Source organism: Pezoporus flaviventris, unplaced genomic scaffold (assembly GCF_033815535.1).
Source record: "Pezoporus flaviventris isolate CSIRO_AGI_PZ_B2104156 unplaced genomic scaffold, CSIRO_AGI_Pfla_v1 ptg000066l, whole genome shotgun sequence".
In the NCBI taxonomy this organism is placed as follows: Eukaryota; Metazoa; Chordata; class Aves; order Psittaciformes; family Psittacidae; genus Pezoporus; species Pezoporus flaviventris.
In genome coordinates, this window is record NW_026892614.1 from 2,789,232 (window position 1) to 2,802,833 (window position 13,602).

General features: G+C 41.2%; 1 protein-coding gene across 3 annotated transcripts; it reads right to left on the reverse strand.

The window, feature by feature from the left end:
- Window positions 1–635: 635 nt before the first annotated feature.
- RNF8 (ring finger protein 8) lies at window positions 636–13,546 on the reverse strand. 3 transcript variants are annotated; one of them, XM_061470941.1, is made up of 8 exons: window positions 13,397–13,546; window positions 10,313–10,441; window positions 8,027–8,767; window positions 6,835–6,897; window positions 6,179–6,268; window positions 4,953–5,060; window positions 3,778–3,989; window positions 636–1,967 (listed from the first exon to the last, which is right to left on the reverse strand). In XM_061470941.1, the coding sequence occupies exons 1-8, from the start codon at window positions 13,484–13,486 to the stop codon at window positions 1,928–1,930; spliced, it is 1,473 nt and encodes a 490-aa protein (XP_061326925.1). In that variant the 5' UTR covers window positions 13,487–13,546; the 3' UTR covers window positions 636–1,927. The 3 variants fall into 3 exon arrangements, with proteins under 3 accessions (XP_061326925.1, XP_061326924.1, XP_061326926.1); XM_061470940.1 differs by having other exon boundaries at window positions 3,785–3,989; window positions 13,397–13,545; XM_061470942.1 differs by having other exon boundaries at window positions 3,785–3,989; window positions 10,313–10,431; window positions 13,397–13,499.
- Window positions 13,547–13,602: the final 56 nt, after the last annotated feature.

Below are 13,602 nucleotides of genomic sequence, written 5' to 3' on the forward strand. Positions count from 1 at the left end.
CTCCTCTCCACCAGGAATGCCTGTTCCAATGTCAGCCTATTTCACAAGTATTTTGAGGAATCTCCTCTCAGATATCCTAGAGAGCATATATTCTCAAAAGAAACTTTCATCAGCTTATAAAAAATGAACATGGGAAAGAGGAAAACTCAAGATATGATAATGACTCTTCACAAAAGAAACATTCCACTACGAATTTAAGGAAGCTGCCTGGTCCACAGATCAGACCTATCTCCTATTTAAGTTCTACTAATCAAACCTGTCAGAACACATTACTTCCTTGGGACAGCATCATCATCATACAACTTTTTAATGAGATCTTTCTTTACTGGAAGAAGAGAAGAGGTATGATTGTATCTGCTAAATTATCATTAGGGTAGCCACAGGCTTGAAGAGTTGGGTTGTCTTTCATCAAATCCTGAATACACAAGTCTTTCAAATAACTTTAAAAAAAAGTCATACTACTTACAGCAGTCAAAACATGAAGCATAGTCATTAAAATGAGATTTTCAAAACATGAAGCATAGTCATTAAAATGAGATTTTTCTTTTTTTTTTTCTTTTTTTTTTTGAGAAAACACAGACTAAGACTACTGGGAGAAAGACATTCACTTCAGTAGCTGCACCAAGAAAGACTAATGCAGAAATGAATTTGTATTTTCCTTCCTAATGTTAAATAAACACAGAAAGTACATACAAATAGCCAAAGACATATTACAGATGAAAAGGGTTTCCCCCATCCTCTTTTCACAGTGTAAAACAGTCCTTTCCATGTAACAGCTAAATCTAAAGCATATGCCACTGAAAATGGAATTCCATGGACGAATTCATGATAGGATGAGGCAAGACTTGTTCAGTTTCTGAGTGATTTGCTGTGAGGGTAGTAAAACCCACAGCTCAACAGCAATGTTTTGTAAACAATATAACTAAATACTTCCTTCTGTGCCACATGGTTACCTACAGAAGCTGCTTTCCTAGCCTGCCAATAGGACATTTCACTAATTCAGATAGCAGCACCTGTGAAGAGACAAAGGTTCCTCTCTGCTGCTGACCAGAACTGTGTTTCTGAAGTCACTGTTAACTTCTGGATGTGCTGCCTCTCAATTCTAAAACCCTTTATGCAAAAAGCCTGAAGGGGGAACAAACCAAAGATACTATATAGGAAAAGCACTAGCTAAGGAATTCTGGAAGATTTAGTCTTCTCCATCCTACCTTAACAGGAAATGGGTAATGCCAATAGAGCAAACTGATGGCCAGCAGCTCAGCTTACAATGCATTTAAGCACTTAAGGCTGACAAGGTCCACAAGCCATCCTTGATTACTGGCAGAGGCCTGGGATGATTCTAGCTGTCAGATGAAATTCAAGAGGAAAACCCACATTGGCACTTTTTCCTGCTACACCTCTCCTGCCTGCTGGTAGAGATGGTCAGGTTCTCAAACAGAGCCATTCCCTCTGCTACCTGAAATAAGGGAAGTTGTTGTATGCATTTAAACATGTCGTTCACTAAGGAAAGGGCAGGGATGCATATACAAACTATTACATTACACTGAGCAGGTCACAAGCAATCGTGGAACCCGAAGTTTTGTATGTCATCTAGCCTAATGGCAGTTTGATCTCTCACAATCCCAATTTTGTTCTAGAGACCAAGCTCCTGTACATTCATTTAAAAAATAAGGTCCTTCTTCCAAATGCTGATAGTTCTCAGCTCCAGCCTCTTCACAGTCTCTCCTTCCAGATGTCCAGTCCACTCAACCAGTAGTCAGTCAAACATCACTAGGTTGGTTCTGGGCAGCACACACGCAAATGAGTCTGCAGTAAGAGTGTTTAGATAATGTAGTAGCTTTCATTATAGTAATAATCCTCTTCAGAGTCCTCATGGTCACAGCTGCTCATTGACAAGATGGAGTAGATGGGAGGAGTGACACTGCTGTCATTGCCTGTGGCTGTCTTCACCACCGCATTCTGTTTCTCTGCATTCAAAACACACATGCACAAAAGTTACCAGTAACCACTGTACTCCCAATCTCTAAAATTACTAGTTCTCTTTGAAACTTACAGCCTCTCACTCTCAGTCTGCAATAGATCTTTCAAGCTGCAGAGCATAGGCCTTTTCAGTTTTCAGCATTAAAAGAACAAAGGGTTGTAGAGGTTTTTTGTTTGTTTTCTTAAGTTTCCTGTATGCCTTTTCCACAGTACAGATGAGGACACATTCTCCAACCCTTCACTGGCACACAATTGTCAATGGAAGTGGCTAACAGTGCCTTGCTAGGTAAGGAAGAGAGAAATGTAGTAAGTAGCTCTCAAACCAGCAATGGTTGTTCAGGACACTTACGGCCCCATCAAAACCTCCATAAAGTTAAGAGCATAAGCTGTCCTATTGGTGCCTGTTCTACTAACGCTCTTGGAAAGGCTTCTTAAGAAGCTCTGAGCTTCTGAAGTGCCATCTGCATGACTATTCCTCTTTCAGCTGGTTTCTCTTTAGGAAATCCTGTTTCCTAAACATACAGTTATCCACATCGCAATCAAAATGTTTCCATCACTGAATAAAAAGATTAATGGAAACAAGTCATCCTTCCTCCTGAAGTGCATTGGTGAAGCTAAATGATTTCCTATTAACAGTCATTTAAATAATTAGAGCATCGCATATGAAGGTAGGCTATCAGCTTATTTCTTTTTAGTTCAAACAAGCATGAAGACCACTGGTTCATCAGACTGAAGTGAAGCAGGATCCCATGAACGTACTGCTTCGCCTATCACCATTAGCTACTGGATGAGACACGTCAGTAGCACTTATGACACACTGCAGATGTGCATATTACATAAGAGCAGTGTCAGGTCTGCAGAGGTGAAAGCAATTCAGGAAGCTGAGCTGGGAAGCCTCTCAGCAGTGTTTCATTTCCTGAGGCAATCAGCCAAGTTGCTTAAATAGGTTATAATTTCAAGTCTGAACTAACATTGCTTAGGAATGTCAATCTGTGTCACCACAGAGAATCAGAAATGTTTCAAAAGCACCTTTTATTAGGTAAAAGGCTTGACACACTGCAAAATGAAGGATCATGCAGTCGCCTCTATGAGAGAGAAACAGAACAATTACTTAAGAGAATACAGCAAAAGAAATGTTTTCAGGGGTAGCAGGAAGACATTTCTACATTTTCCAGCACCTAAATACCAGCATCAAGCACTCTAGAAACAAATCTGGAATAGAAAAGCAGAATAGGAATACCCCATACTGGAGTTTTACTTAAAGCCATCGCTATCATGCAGTCTTTTAGCTACAACTAGGCAAGAGGTTATGCATTTAAGCCACAACGGCTTCAATTTCACAAAAATAACATGGCAGAAGAACTGCCAGTTCAGCCTTATGCTTATGTGACACATCAATGTTCCCTTCAGATTCCCTACACAAACCTAGCACACAGAAGAGAATTCAGTTTCTCATCACTGCTTTGCTGATGTTTTTGCAATCATACAGTCAGCAGTTTAATCAAAAGGTGCCTGGTTCCATATAGTTTTGTATTTATTTAGTGATCTCTTTGAAACAGCATAAGCTTTAACATGGTTAAGTTGTTCTGCTCAACTGTGGAATTCATACTGAAGTCTTTCTCCAAATTTATTTTTATTTTGCTGTGTAGTAAAGCTAGTTATGCAACATATCTTAAAATTAATTTTCTGGTGTTTCTGCTGCATTTCCTGAGCATCCCCTTGGTATATAGGTGCCAAAGAAAGCTGTACAAAATAGATGGAATGAGAGATTGTACTCATCATGCCACATCCACCCACCTCTCACCTTTCCGCTCTCTGATAAGGGTCAGGCGGTGCTCTTTCATTTCCACATCCAGTTTTTCTACCATCCTGTCAATGCAGTTATCCAGCACCAGAGAGCGTGTCTTTGATTTGATCTCCTGCCTGCAGATAGGGCACTCCACTTTACGTTTTGTCCACTCATTGATACAGTAGGAGCAGAAGCTGTGTGCACAGTTCAGAGTGACTGCCTATGGAATTCAACAGAAGGATACTTATCAGAGCATGATCACACAAGCATTGTCAAGAAAAAAAATAATGAAGTTAGAAAACCAGTAGATGAACACTTCCTGTAAGGGAAGCAGGGGGAGAAGCCTGAAGCACCTTTACTTCAGCCTTCATAGGGATTACACACAAAAACTCCCTCATGCCAGAGTGCAGACAAGTTCTAAGAGTTGGTTAATGAATTCATCGTAGAGCATAGCAAGTCAGAAACACAGAGAAAAAGCATTAATTCCAGTATAAATTTCCCCAACTTGAAAAGGATAAATTATGGAAAAATACAGATAGCAGAATAGCATCTTATGTTACTGAGAAACCAGAAATTAAAATTTCAGCTAACTCTTCAGTAATTATTAGACGACTAACACATCAGGGTGCCTGTAGTAGAAATTGATAATAAAACTGAAGATCTAGGAAAACAGAAATAACAGTCTATGTTTCAGACACAGCCTATCACACTTCTACAAACTAAAGTAAGACGGTTTCTCAAAGAAATTGTTCAGATAAACTATGTAAAAGATTCAGGACTTGACTGAACACTGCACCTCCCTTCCTTTACTAAGCTCCTCCCACACCTAGACCTGAAGCTGTCCAACCCTAGTCAACTTAAAGCAAGGTCTACTACAAAATTATTCTTCCTCAAGTAGGCTGCCAACAGCAGGTTAAAGCCCCCCAAATCTGCTGCAAGCCTATATGCATCCCAGGATTAAGTACTCATCTCTGTGCAGGTAGCAACATTAAAGCTGACATTGCTCCTCAGAGTTAGGGTAGACAGACTGAATTTCTGCTCCCACCCTTACCCAGAACTCACTGTGTGTCTGTTGAGACTGTTAAACTAGCCAAGTAAAGAAATAAGCTTGACTGTTTCTTTAATAAAGCTAGGGAAAGCTTCTCAAGTGTCTACTTGCAAACCTGTACCAGTTTCAGCATACCTCAATGAAGTACTCAGAACAGATTGTGCACTGCAACTCATTCTCCAAAACGTCATTCATCTGATTCAACACCTCTTCTTTTTGGGCTCTCACCTTTTCCTTCTCCTCCTAGTGGAAAGGTACATATGGTCACATACCAACAAAGAACAAGGTTTTACTCAACATAATATTGGCAGGAAGTGTGCATGCAGAGGAAGATAGTACAAGCAGAAAAATCCAAGTCTCCACATGTCAAGTCTATTATATACCCAGATCTGTAACCTCTTTCCTCTTTGTAGTCATGGCAATAATGAGAATATTCCCATCCCCTGTAGAGAACTTACAAGCAAGAACAGCAGCTGTTTCCAAAATTCCCCTCAGTCTAAAGAAACTACTGGCAGGATAAATCTTTTCAGAATCTATTCCAACCTCTTCCTGGCATGTGTTTTCTTAAGTCAACAGAACAGTTCTTTTATGTCCGATGTAAAGAGCAGAACACCCAACTAACAAAATGCCTCAAATATTAAAATGAGGAAGCATAAGAATTTAAAACATTTACTTGCATTTAACTGTCCAATAATTTTGTTGTTGTTTGGAGTTAAATTAGGCTCCCAGGTAGCTGCTCTAGCTTCTAAAAATAACACAGAAATTCTTCAAATTGAAGCTATACTTGAAACAGGAAGAGTTACAAAAAAACCTAAAGCAAACAGCCAGAGGTGTTTCCATTTTGATCACTTTCATTGGTGATCATTTCCAAGGGTAAGACACAGGAAAGGATCTCCTCATTATTTTCCACTCATCACCTTGTGTCGAGGACAGAGAGAAATGTGGCTTATCTCATTCATTATTCAAATTACATGTTGTTTCAGCTGGAACACTACAGTTTTACTTGAACACAGTAACTAAAAATGAAGTACCTCACTTTTCAAGCACACTTTTTTTTTATTTTTATTTTTTTTAAGAACAGGTGGAATGAGCTCGCTTATGCACAACACACAGTTCAGGTGCTCTGGGCTTTCTTTACGATTGCAAAAGATGGAGTAATCACTGTTCAACACTAATATAAGAACAGGGCAAGGTGTATCCTCCTCAATCCTGGAAACTAGAGTCAGCTGCCACCTCAAAGTACAGGAGGTTTTCACCTTAACAGGCAAAGTACAGTCAAGACCAACGGTGAATAAACCATTTCCTCTGCTGCAGCATACCATGTTTCACTTATGAATAGAACTAAGAATGTTATTCCTTACCTTGGTTTCCTCCAGTTCTTTATTTTTGGCTTGGATTATCTCCTCAAAATCTTTTTTACTACGGCTCAGTTCTTCCATCAAAGCATGATGCTGTAACAATACAATTCCAAAAATTATAAAAGGGCCATTATAAGCTATCCTATTAAAATACATGGCCATAATCATGACGCTCAGCACACTCATTTCTCCTAATCTCCTCTTAATAGAGCAACACATGTCTGTATGAGTTGAGGTGTTAGGCAGTTTAGACTTAACTTAAAACTGGAATGTACTGCCCGTTACTTATGTCCTTCCCAGTGTGATAGCACTGCTCATTCCCTCTCCCAGGTTACGCTTTCACTTCAGTTAGACTTTACAATCACCATTTTGAATGTACAGTATCCAGGGGTATTTGACACATAAAGATCACAAAAACACTGTCCCTGTATGAAGCTGCTTTCAGATTAGTTTTCAAAAAGGAAAGACCTTTTGGAAAAAGACTAGAAAGCCAAAGTTGTGGTAACCTCTTTCAAAAACATTCCTGACCAAGAGTGATTTTTCTTTTAATTCCATCTGGTTAAAATTCCCTAAACAGATTTCTACCAAGAGGCCACACAGCAGTAAGATTTAAGTATCAGTTATACAGTTAGACCAAACCTAGATGCATAACTACTTGCCTCTTGCAGGACCTGGGCCAGCTGTTCCTTCAGATTTTCTTCTCCATGTTGCCCCTTTACTCCCTGCGTAGGGAAGGAGAAGAGGAAATTAAAAAAAAAAAAAAAAGTACTTGAAGAAAGCAAGCGACAGGAAACAACTATTTTGCACACTCTCTCTAGAGGTTATGTTGAAAGAAACAACCCTGGTTTTCAGCAAACCCTGAGATGTCCCGCTCTAGTGTGTCACACATGTGTACAACAAATTAGAGCAATCATTTACTATGAAGGGTTAAAGCAGATGCATCATTTACAGTTACATACTTGGAACACCTCCACATTGCTCTAGCTCTAAAGGCACTAACATATTCATAGAAGCAAAGAGGTCAGCAACAGCTTAAACATGAGAAAAAGCTGCAATTCTACCTTTGATCGCACTCAGACATACCTACAGCTCCAGTGGAACTTCCCCTTGTGCCTAAGCACCCAACTCCAGGCTTTCTGTACCTTTTCTGATATAGGTATCTTTCTTTTTGCAGCAGACTTTAAAGGAAGTAACTGGTAAATTATGAAATTCACTCCAAGATGAATCCTTACTTCCTTTAAATCAGATTTTGAGCAAACAAGGATAGAAAAAACTTCAGTGTGTTATCTAAAAAAGCTACTTATCAACATACTCATGCTGCTTGAAGACACAGATTTCAAGAAAGGGTTTTTTGAAAACAAATTTTCCCTCCCTCCAGGGATTAAAAAACACAGTAATTCACTTGCTTGGAAAGGCAATGGATTTGCCATGCAAACTGAGCATTAATACAGCCACGTACCAAAAGAAATTCACAGTTAGGGTGAATTCTTTTCAACTTGTCCTCTCTAACCACAGGAGATCAGGCCAAGGCTTTTGATTTATTTAAAGACACACTTTTTTACCAACTGAAAAGCTTTACTATCTTGCTGTAATTTACCTGTTTGTGAACAAATTTAAAAAATATCATTTTGCACCTTTTTCCTAATTCCCCATGCAGCCCAATCTTTTCTGTCTCTGCACTTCCTTTTGGCACACATGCCTGGAAGTGAAATACTTCCATGACAATTTTAACAGGAGTAATTCATGCTATGTTATTTGTTAGTGTATGGGTCAAGATGTTATTTTGGATCAATGTCTTATATTAGAAATTAATATAAAAGACACAGGCCAAAAAGATTACCATCATTATACCTCTAGATTCTGCTGCTCTTTACAGAACGTCCTTTTCAGCTCTTCCACTTGTTGCTGGTGATGCTCTTGCTCCATGCACAGCTGGTTCTGCAACTCCCGCAGCTCTTGCTCCATTGCCAGGATATCCTTCTGAGCACACTTCCTGCGCTTCTGCTTCACATTCAGAACTGCTGCCTGCTTCTCTTGCACTTTGACCTTTAACTCTGTTATATCTACTAAAGTTTTTCTCAGCTTTTCCAAGCCAGTCCATGACTCTGCAAGACCAGAGCCCTTCTGGTCCTTATGCAGGACAGACACGGCTTTCTCAGCATGCACAGGGCTGCTACACACTGGACCCCTATCCTCCTCACTTGGTCCAGGAGAAGGCAGCTTGACATCCATCTTCGCTGTGAACTGTTTGACCTCTTCTACCCTTCCCCATGATTGACCCAAAAGTTCACTGTCAAAGGACACTCTGTCTCTCTTGGATCTGGAATTTGAGGGGCCTTCTGATCCAGATGTCTCCAATTCCTCCAGACTAATTTTACGTTTAGTTCTTGAACTCTTAGCTTTCCCCAGGTCATTTCTCTGGGCTAAAAAGGGTCTGATTTTCTCCCATTCATCTTTAATTACTTCATACTCATATTCAGCACTCTCTTTGTTTTCCAAAGGCACTCCCAATTGGATACGGTCTCCTTCAGCAATAGGATAGGCTTTTGAGGGATCCAGACGCTGTTTGTTAAGCCAGACTCCATTTAGACTCTGCCATTGAAAAGAGAATCAGCAAAATCTAATATGCAGTTACACAGTCCTCTACAGGTTATTTCTGGCAGCCGTAAACATATCCAATCTCTTCAGCGCTGCAGTCAGAACAAGCCACCTCTTTAAATAAACTTTGCAATATCCAATTTATTGGCTTAGTGTCCCATTTATTAGTTATTGCATTATATTACTTACCATGAATTATTCCTGCATTACAGATTTTCTGTACAAGCACTAAGAACAACATTAATAGATGCACTTGTGCAGAAGGAAAAGAATGAACTCCAAGGGGAAAAAAACTGCCCAAAACCTTCAGAAATAAAAATTAACCAATAAAAAGACTCCAGAATTGTCAAGAACATTGTTCATTGTCAAGAACATAGAATACTGCAGCGATTATTCTTGACAGCTAATGTTACCTGAAATCCAAGAAGAAACAAGAAAAAGGAGCATAGCTTACACTGCCTAAAGGAAAAAAAACAGTTCTCCATAAATACAGTGAGAATACAAACAAGAAGGAAAATGTTAGAGATAATGTTCAAAACAGAAAAGGGGTTTTAAATGAGATACAAGACTAGCTCAAGAAATGGTTTTGAAAAACAATAAACTGATCTGCACTTAAGATGAACTGCAGAATCATTAACAACTGACACACCTCCAAAACTTAAACTGGTAGCAATGAGAACAGAGGAAGAGTTAATTGTTGATCTACCACAGTTGTTTCCAATCATGCAATTACTGTAAGTTTCTACAACTACTCCAACAGTTTTCTTTAAGAGCTGTGTAACTTTCATAGTAGCCACTATTAGTGGCTACTAACAGTAGCTCCTTTCTGACTAACCTGGTGTTGACCTAAACAGCCTTCAAATCCCCATAACATGTCGAATAATTTCATTCTATCAGTGCTGTTTTAAGGCAAGTTACTCATTTTACAGCTTTCAGCCTGAATGAGAAAGGGGAGATCATGATATAAAAAACAGGCTAGTGAAATTACAGTGAAACCTAGCTGAGGACTCCGATGTTCACACTTATTTCTGCTCAGCTAAGGAGGACATTCAGAAGAAACTTACTGGGACATAACATAAAGCATAGTCTTTCTAAAAATAAAATCTTGTAGTTGATTATAACTAAAGCGACTGCATCACTACAATAAGGAGTAACAATAATGAGTATCAGTTTCTCCTTTCATTAGCAGTACAAGAACATTATCCTTTTGAATACTGCCAAAAATTCATGGGATTTTTATTCTTTTTTTTTTTAACAAAACAGGTTCACAGGCTGCAAAGTGTCCTTGGCAAGACTACAATTGTCTGAAAAATGCTAATCCAAGACAGAAATCTATATTCAGAAAGCAATACAGTTTGCATCACAATTGCAGCAGACTGAGGCTTCCTGTTGGAAGTGCACAACAGGCAGCGCACATTCCCATGGACCTTCTATCACACTTATACCATAGTATATCATAACTAATGCATTGCTTGAGCCCAAACAAGGCATTCTCTCCAGCAAATCTCAAAGTATAAGGTCTTTAATCAGTCTCTGTACCTTGTTATCCTTGACAGTCCACTGCCCTTCTGCATTTTGCTGGAAAACACAGTGCTTACGAGAGATCATCAAGGGGCAGGTTTTTGACACCAGCTGATACGTGAGATCTAATCCTCGGCCTATAGTTACCTAAAAATAAAGTAGTTTAGTAAGTGCAATCAGCAACAACATAGTAAATTCAGTTTATGTCATTTAAATTTAAACTGCAGCAATCAATCTAAATCAGCATCTTATAGCTATTTCTGAAGAGCATTTAAATTCAAGAGTAGGAAGAAAATGGAAACCTACAAAGTTTGAAGTATTCTCTTTTTCTCCCACTGAGGAAAATTTGATTGCCCTAAGGCAGATTACAGCCTTGATTTTATGGAAATCTTCCCTGGCAGCAGAACTGCTCTAAGCCCCTCTCAATCCAGCTGTGTCCCACCTTAGTCATCACCTAACTTCTTCAAACCAGTGCAATTATTTGTGGGTCTCAAGATTACTTCTTACCCTCTTCTTTTGCTACTTGCATCTGTTCAACTGTTTGTGAACAGGAAAAATTCAGGAAAAAATAACCCAGAAAATTGCCATCAAAAATGTGCACATACAGCCATGCCCTAAACACACAATACTGTTGTAAATCACACCATCAACCACACGGCTCAGAGTCTAAGCTACATGCAGTTCATAACCAGTAATGAAAGTGATCTGAATAATCAAATTAGACTCTAATAGCTTCTTCTGGGAAAAGGGACATAATTTAATTGTACCATTTCACAGTATCTTATTAAATCTGATTTAACTTCAGGCTGCCATTTAAGGCACAGCTTTGCTCTCCTTCCCTTCACTGCCTCCTTTGCAAGATCTGATAATCATACACACTCTTCTTATTCACCTGTCCACTGCACAAGTTCTCAGCTTATCATGTCATTAGACAACTGCATGGATCCAACACAACACAGCAGGAACACGCAGCCAGACAAAGCAGCACGAACACCTTTTAGCAGAAGCCCATAGTTAAATCTGAGGAAGACTATTACAAAAGTGCTCTCTGCTTTTTATACTTTAGACAAAAGCTGCCCTCCTTTTCTCCCACATACCTCCCAATTCCTACAAGATCCTACAGTCAAGAAAAGTTCATTCACTACACATTACCTGAACAGGCCTCACCTTGAATTCAAAGCAAGAACATGGACTCCCACCTTATAACTAAATGTAAGGAGACAAACTAAGAAAGCCAGGTTGAATGGGGCTTTGAGCAACCTGGTCTAGTGGAAGGTGTCCCTACTCACAGTAGGGGTGTTGGAACTGAATGATCTTTAAGGTCCATTCAACCCAAGCCATTCTATGATCATGCAAGCAAACTTAACCATGTTGGTCCCTGCTTCTTTAATGCTTCATACCTATTGGTGTTCTGTCAACATGGACCGCATATGTAAAAAGCACAGAGACTCAGGTGGGTAAAGACTCCACACTTCAGGTGGACTCAGTTATGAACTCTGCACTTGTCCGTGCAGTTGCAGCAGAAATGCTTAATCCATGTGAGCAATCCTTAGCACCCAGCCACACACACATTGTGGCCTCCTTAGCACCAGTACAATCAAGACCAAATACGGCTGGTCACAAAACTTCCCATTGATCAAGTTCGTCATGCAAACTGTAGCAAGGGTCTCAGGCATTACTGCTCACCCACGAGCTGGCTGCTGCTGCCCACAGCAGTCCTGGCAGGTCACTGCCGTGGCAAGGCAGTTTGGCACTGGCACTTAAATCCCAAAGAGGCTTCAGCTGAAACACCAGCCTGTGGCCTTGCCTGCCTGCAGTACCAGGATGCCAGCAGTTCTGCTGTTGCCTGTGGCACTGTAGCACTGTGCAGAAAATCAGAGTAATAACATCTTGTGAAGAGAATCTGCACAATTATCAGAGCCCAGGCTGCAAGTTTTGCAGACATATTAACTCAAGTCATTCACTGAGCGCACCTGTACACCTCATGGCTTCAAATCCATGATGGGAGAGTAAGAAAACTATGTTTGCTTAAAGAGCTGTGAAGACGGGTACCTTTTGCAATGCATAAAAGGAATTAGGAGCAGCACTAATCCACGACACCCAACTACCTGAATTCTATGCCTGACTTCCACCACTAGAGCAGGAACCCTCTTACAGCCCACAGCATAGGGCTTGGCCTGCTGGGTGTAAGGGAAAGAGGACAAAGGCCCATGTAGGCTTTTCAATTAACAAACCGATCACTAAAAAGGGGTCATTCCTGGACCATACTGAAAAGTAACTGAAACAGACTTAAAATATACACCTCAATACCTTAAGTCACAAAACTCAAATATGTTATGTACTGTTAACCTTGTCAAAGCAAGTCCACAGAAGGGCCACAAGGATGATAAGGGCACTGGAGCACCTCCCACAGGAAGACAAAATTAGGGCTGTTCGACCTGAAGAGAAGCTACATAGAAACCTCATAGCAGCTTCCAGTATCTGATGGGGACTACAAGGATGCCGGAAAGGGACACTTCATCAGAGACTGTACCGACAGGGCAAGGGGCAATGGGTTTAAATTTAAACAGGGGAATTTCAGGTTAGACATTAGGAAGAAATTCTTTGCTATGAGGGTGGTGAGACACTGCCACAGGTTGCCCACAGAAGCTGTGGCTGCCCTATCCCTGGCAGTGTGCAAGGCCAGGCTGGCATGGGGCTTGAAGCAACCTATCGAGTGGAAGGTGTCTCTGCCCATGGCAGGGGTGCTGGAACTGGACGATCTTAAGGGACATTCCAACCCAAACCATTCTATGATTCTATGATCAACTTGTTAACCAGGCTAAGCACCCCCCGCCACTTAGATGACTGCCACACACTCGGCTCCCATACAAATACGAGACGGCGTTCAAAGGCTCTAACAGTCCCCAGCTTGGCAAGCCAGAGCCGAACACCCGCCCTCCGCTCCCTCTCACATTACCTGCGCTGAAACAAGCCTATTCTGGCCGCTGCCTCCCGCCACCCCGGGGTGAGCCCCACTGAGGGGCCGGCCGCAGCAGGACTCAGGCCAAGCGGCGCCGGTAACGGACCCCGCCCCCGGCCCCTCGTCGCTGCCCGGCTCACCTGCGTGCCGGCCTCCAGCAGCAGCCAGTCACCGCTGGCCCCGACTCGGCGGAGGCACCATGCCAAGCGAGAGGGCCCCCGCGTCGCCATGGCCGCCCGCCGGAACAGGCGGGAGCAATCGCTGCTGCGGCGGCGCTCTCGCTAGCTAATCCAACCCGAACCGCCAGCAACGGCTGCGCATACAACCTGAGAGGCGGTGCTCCTCT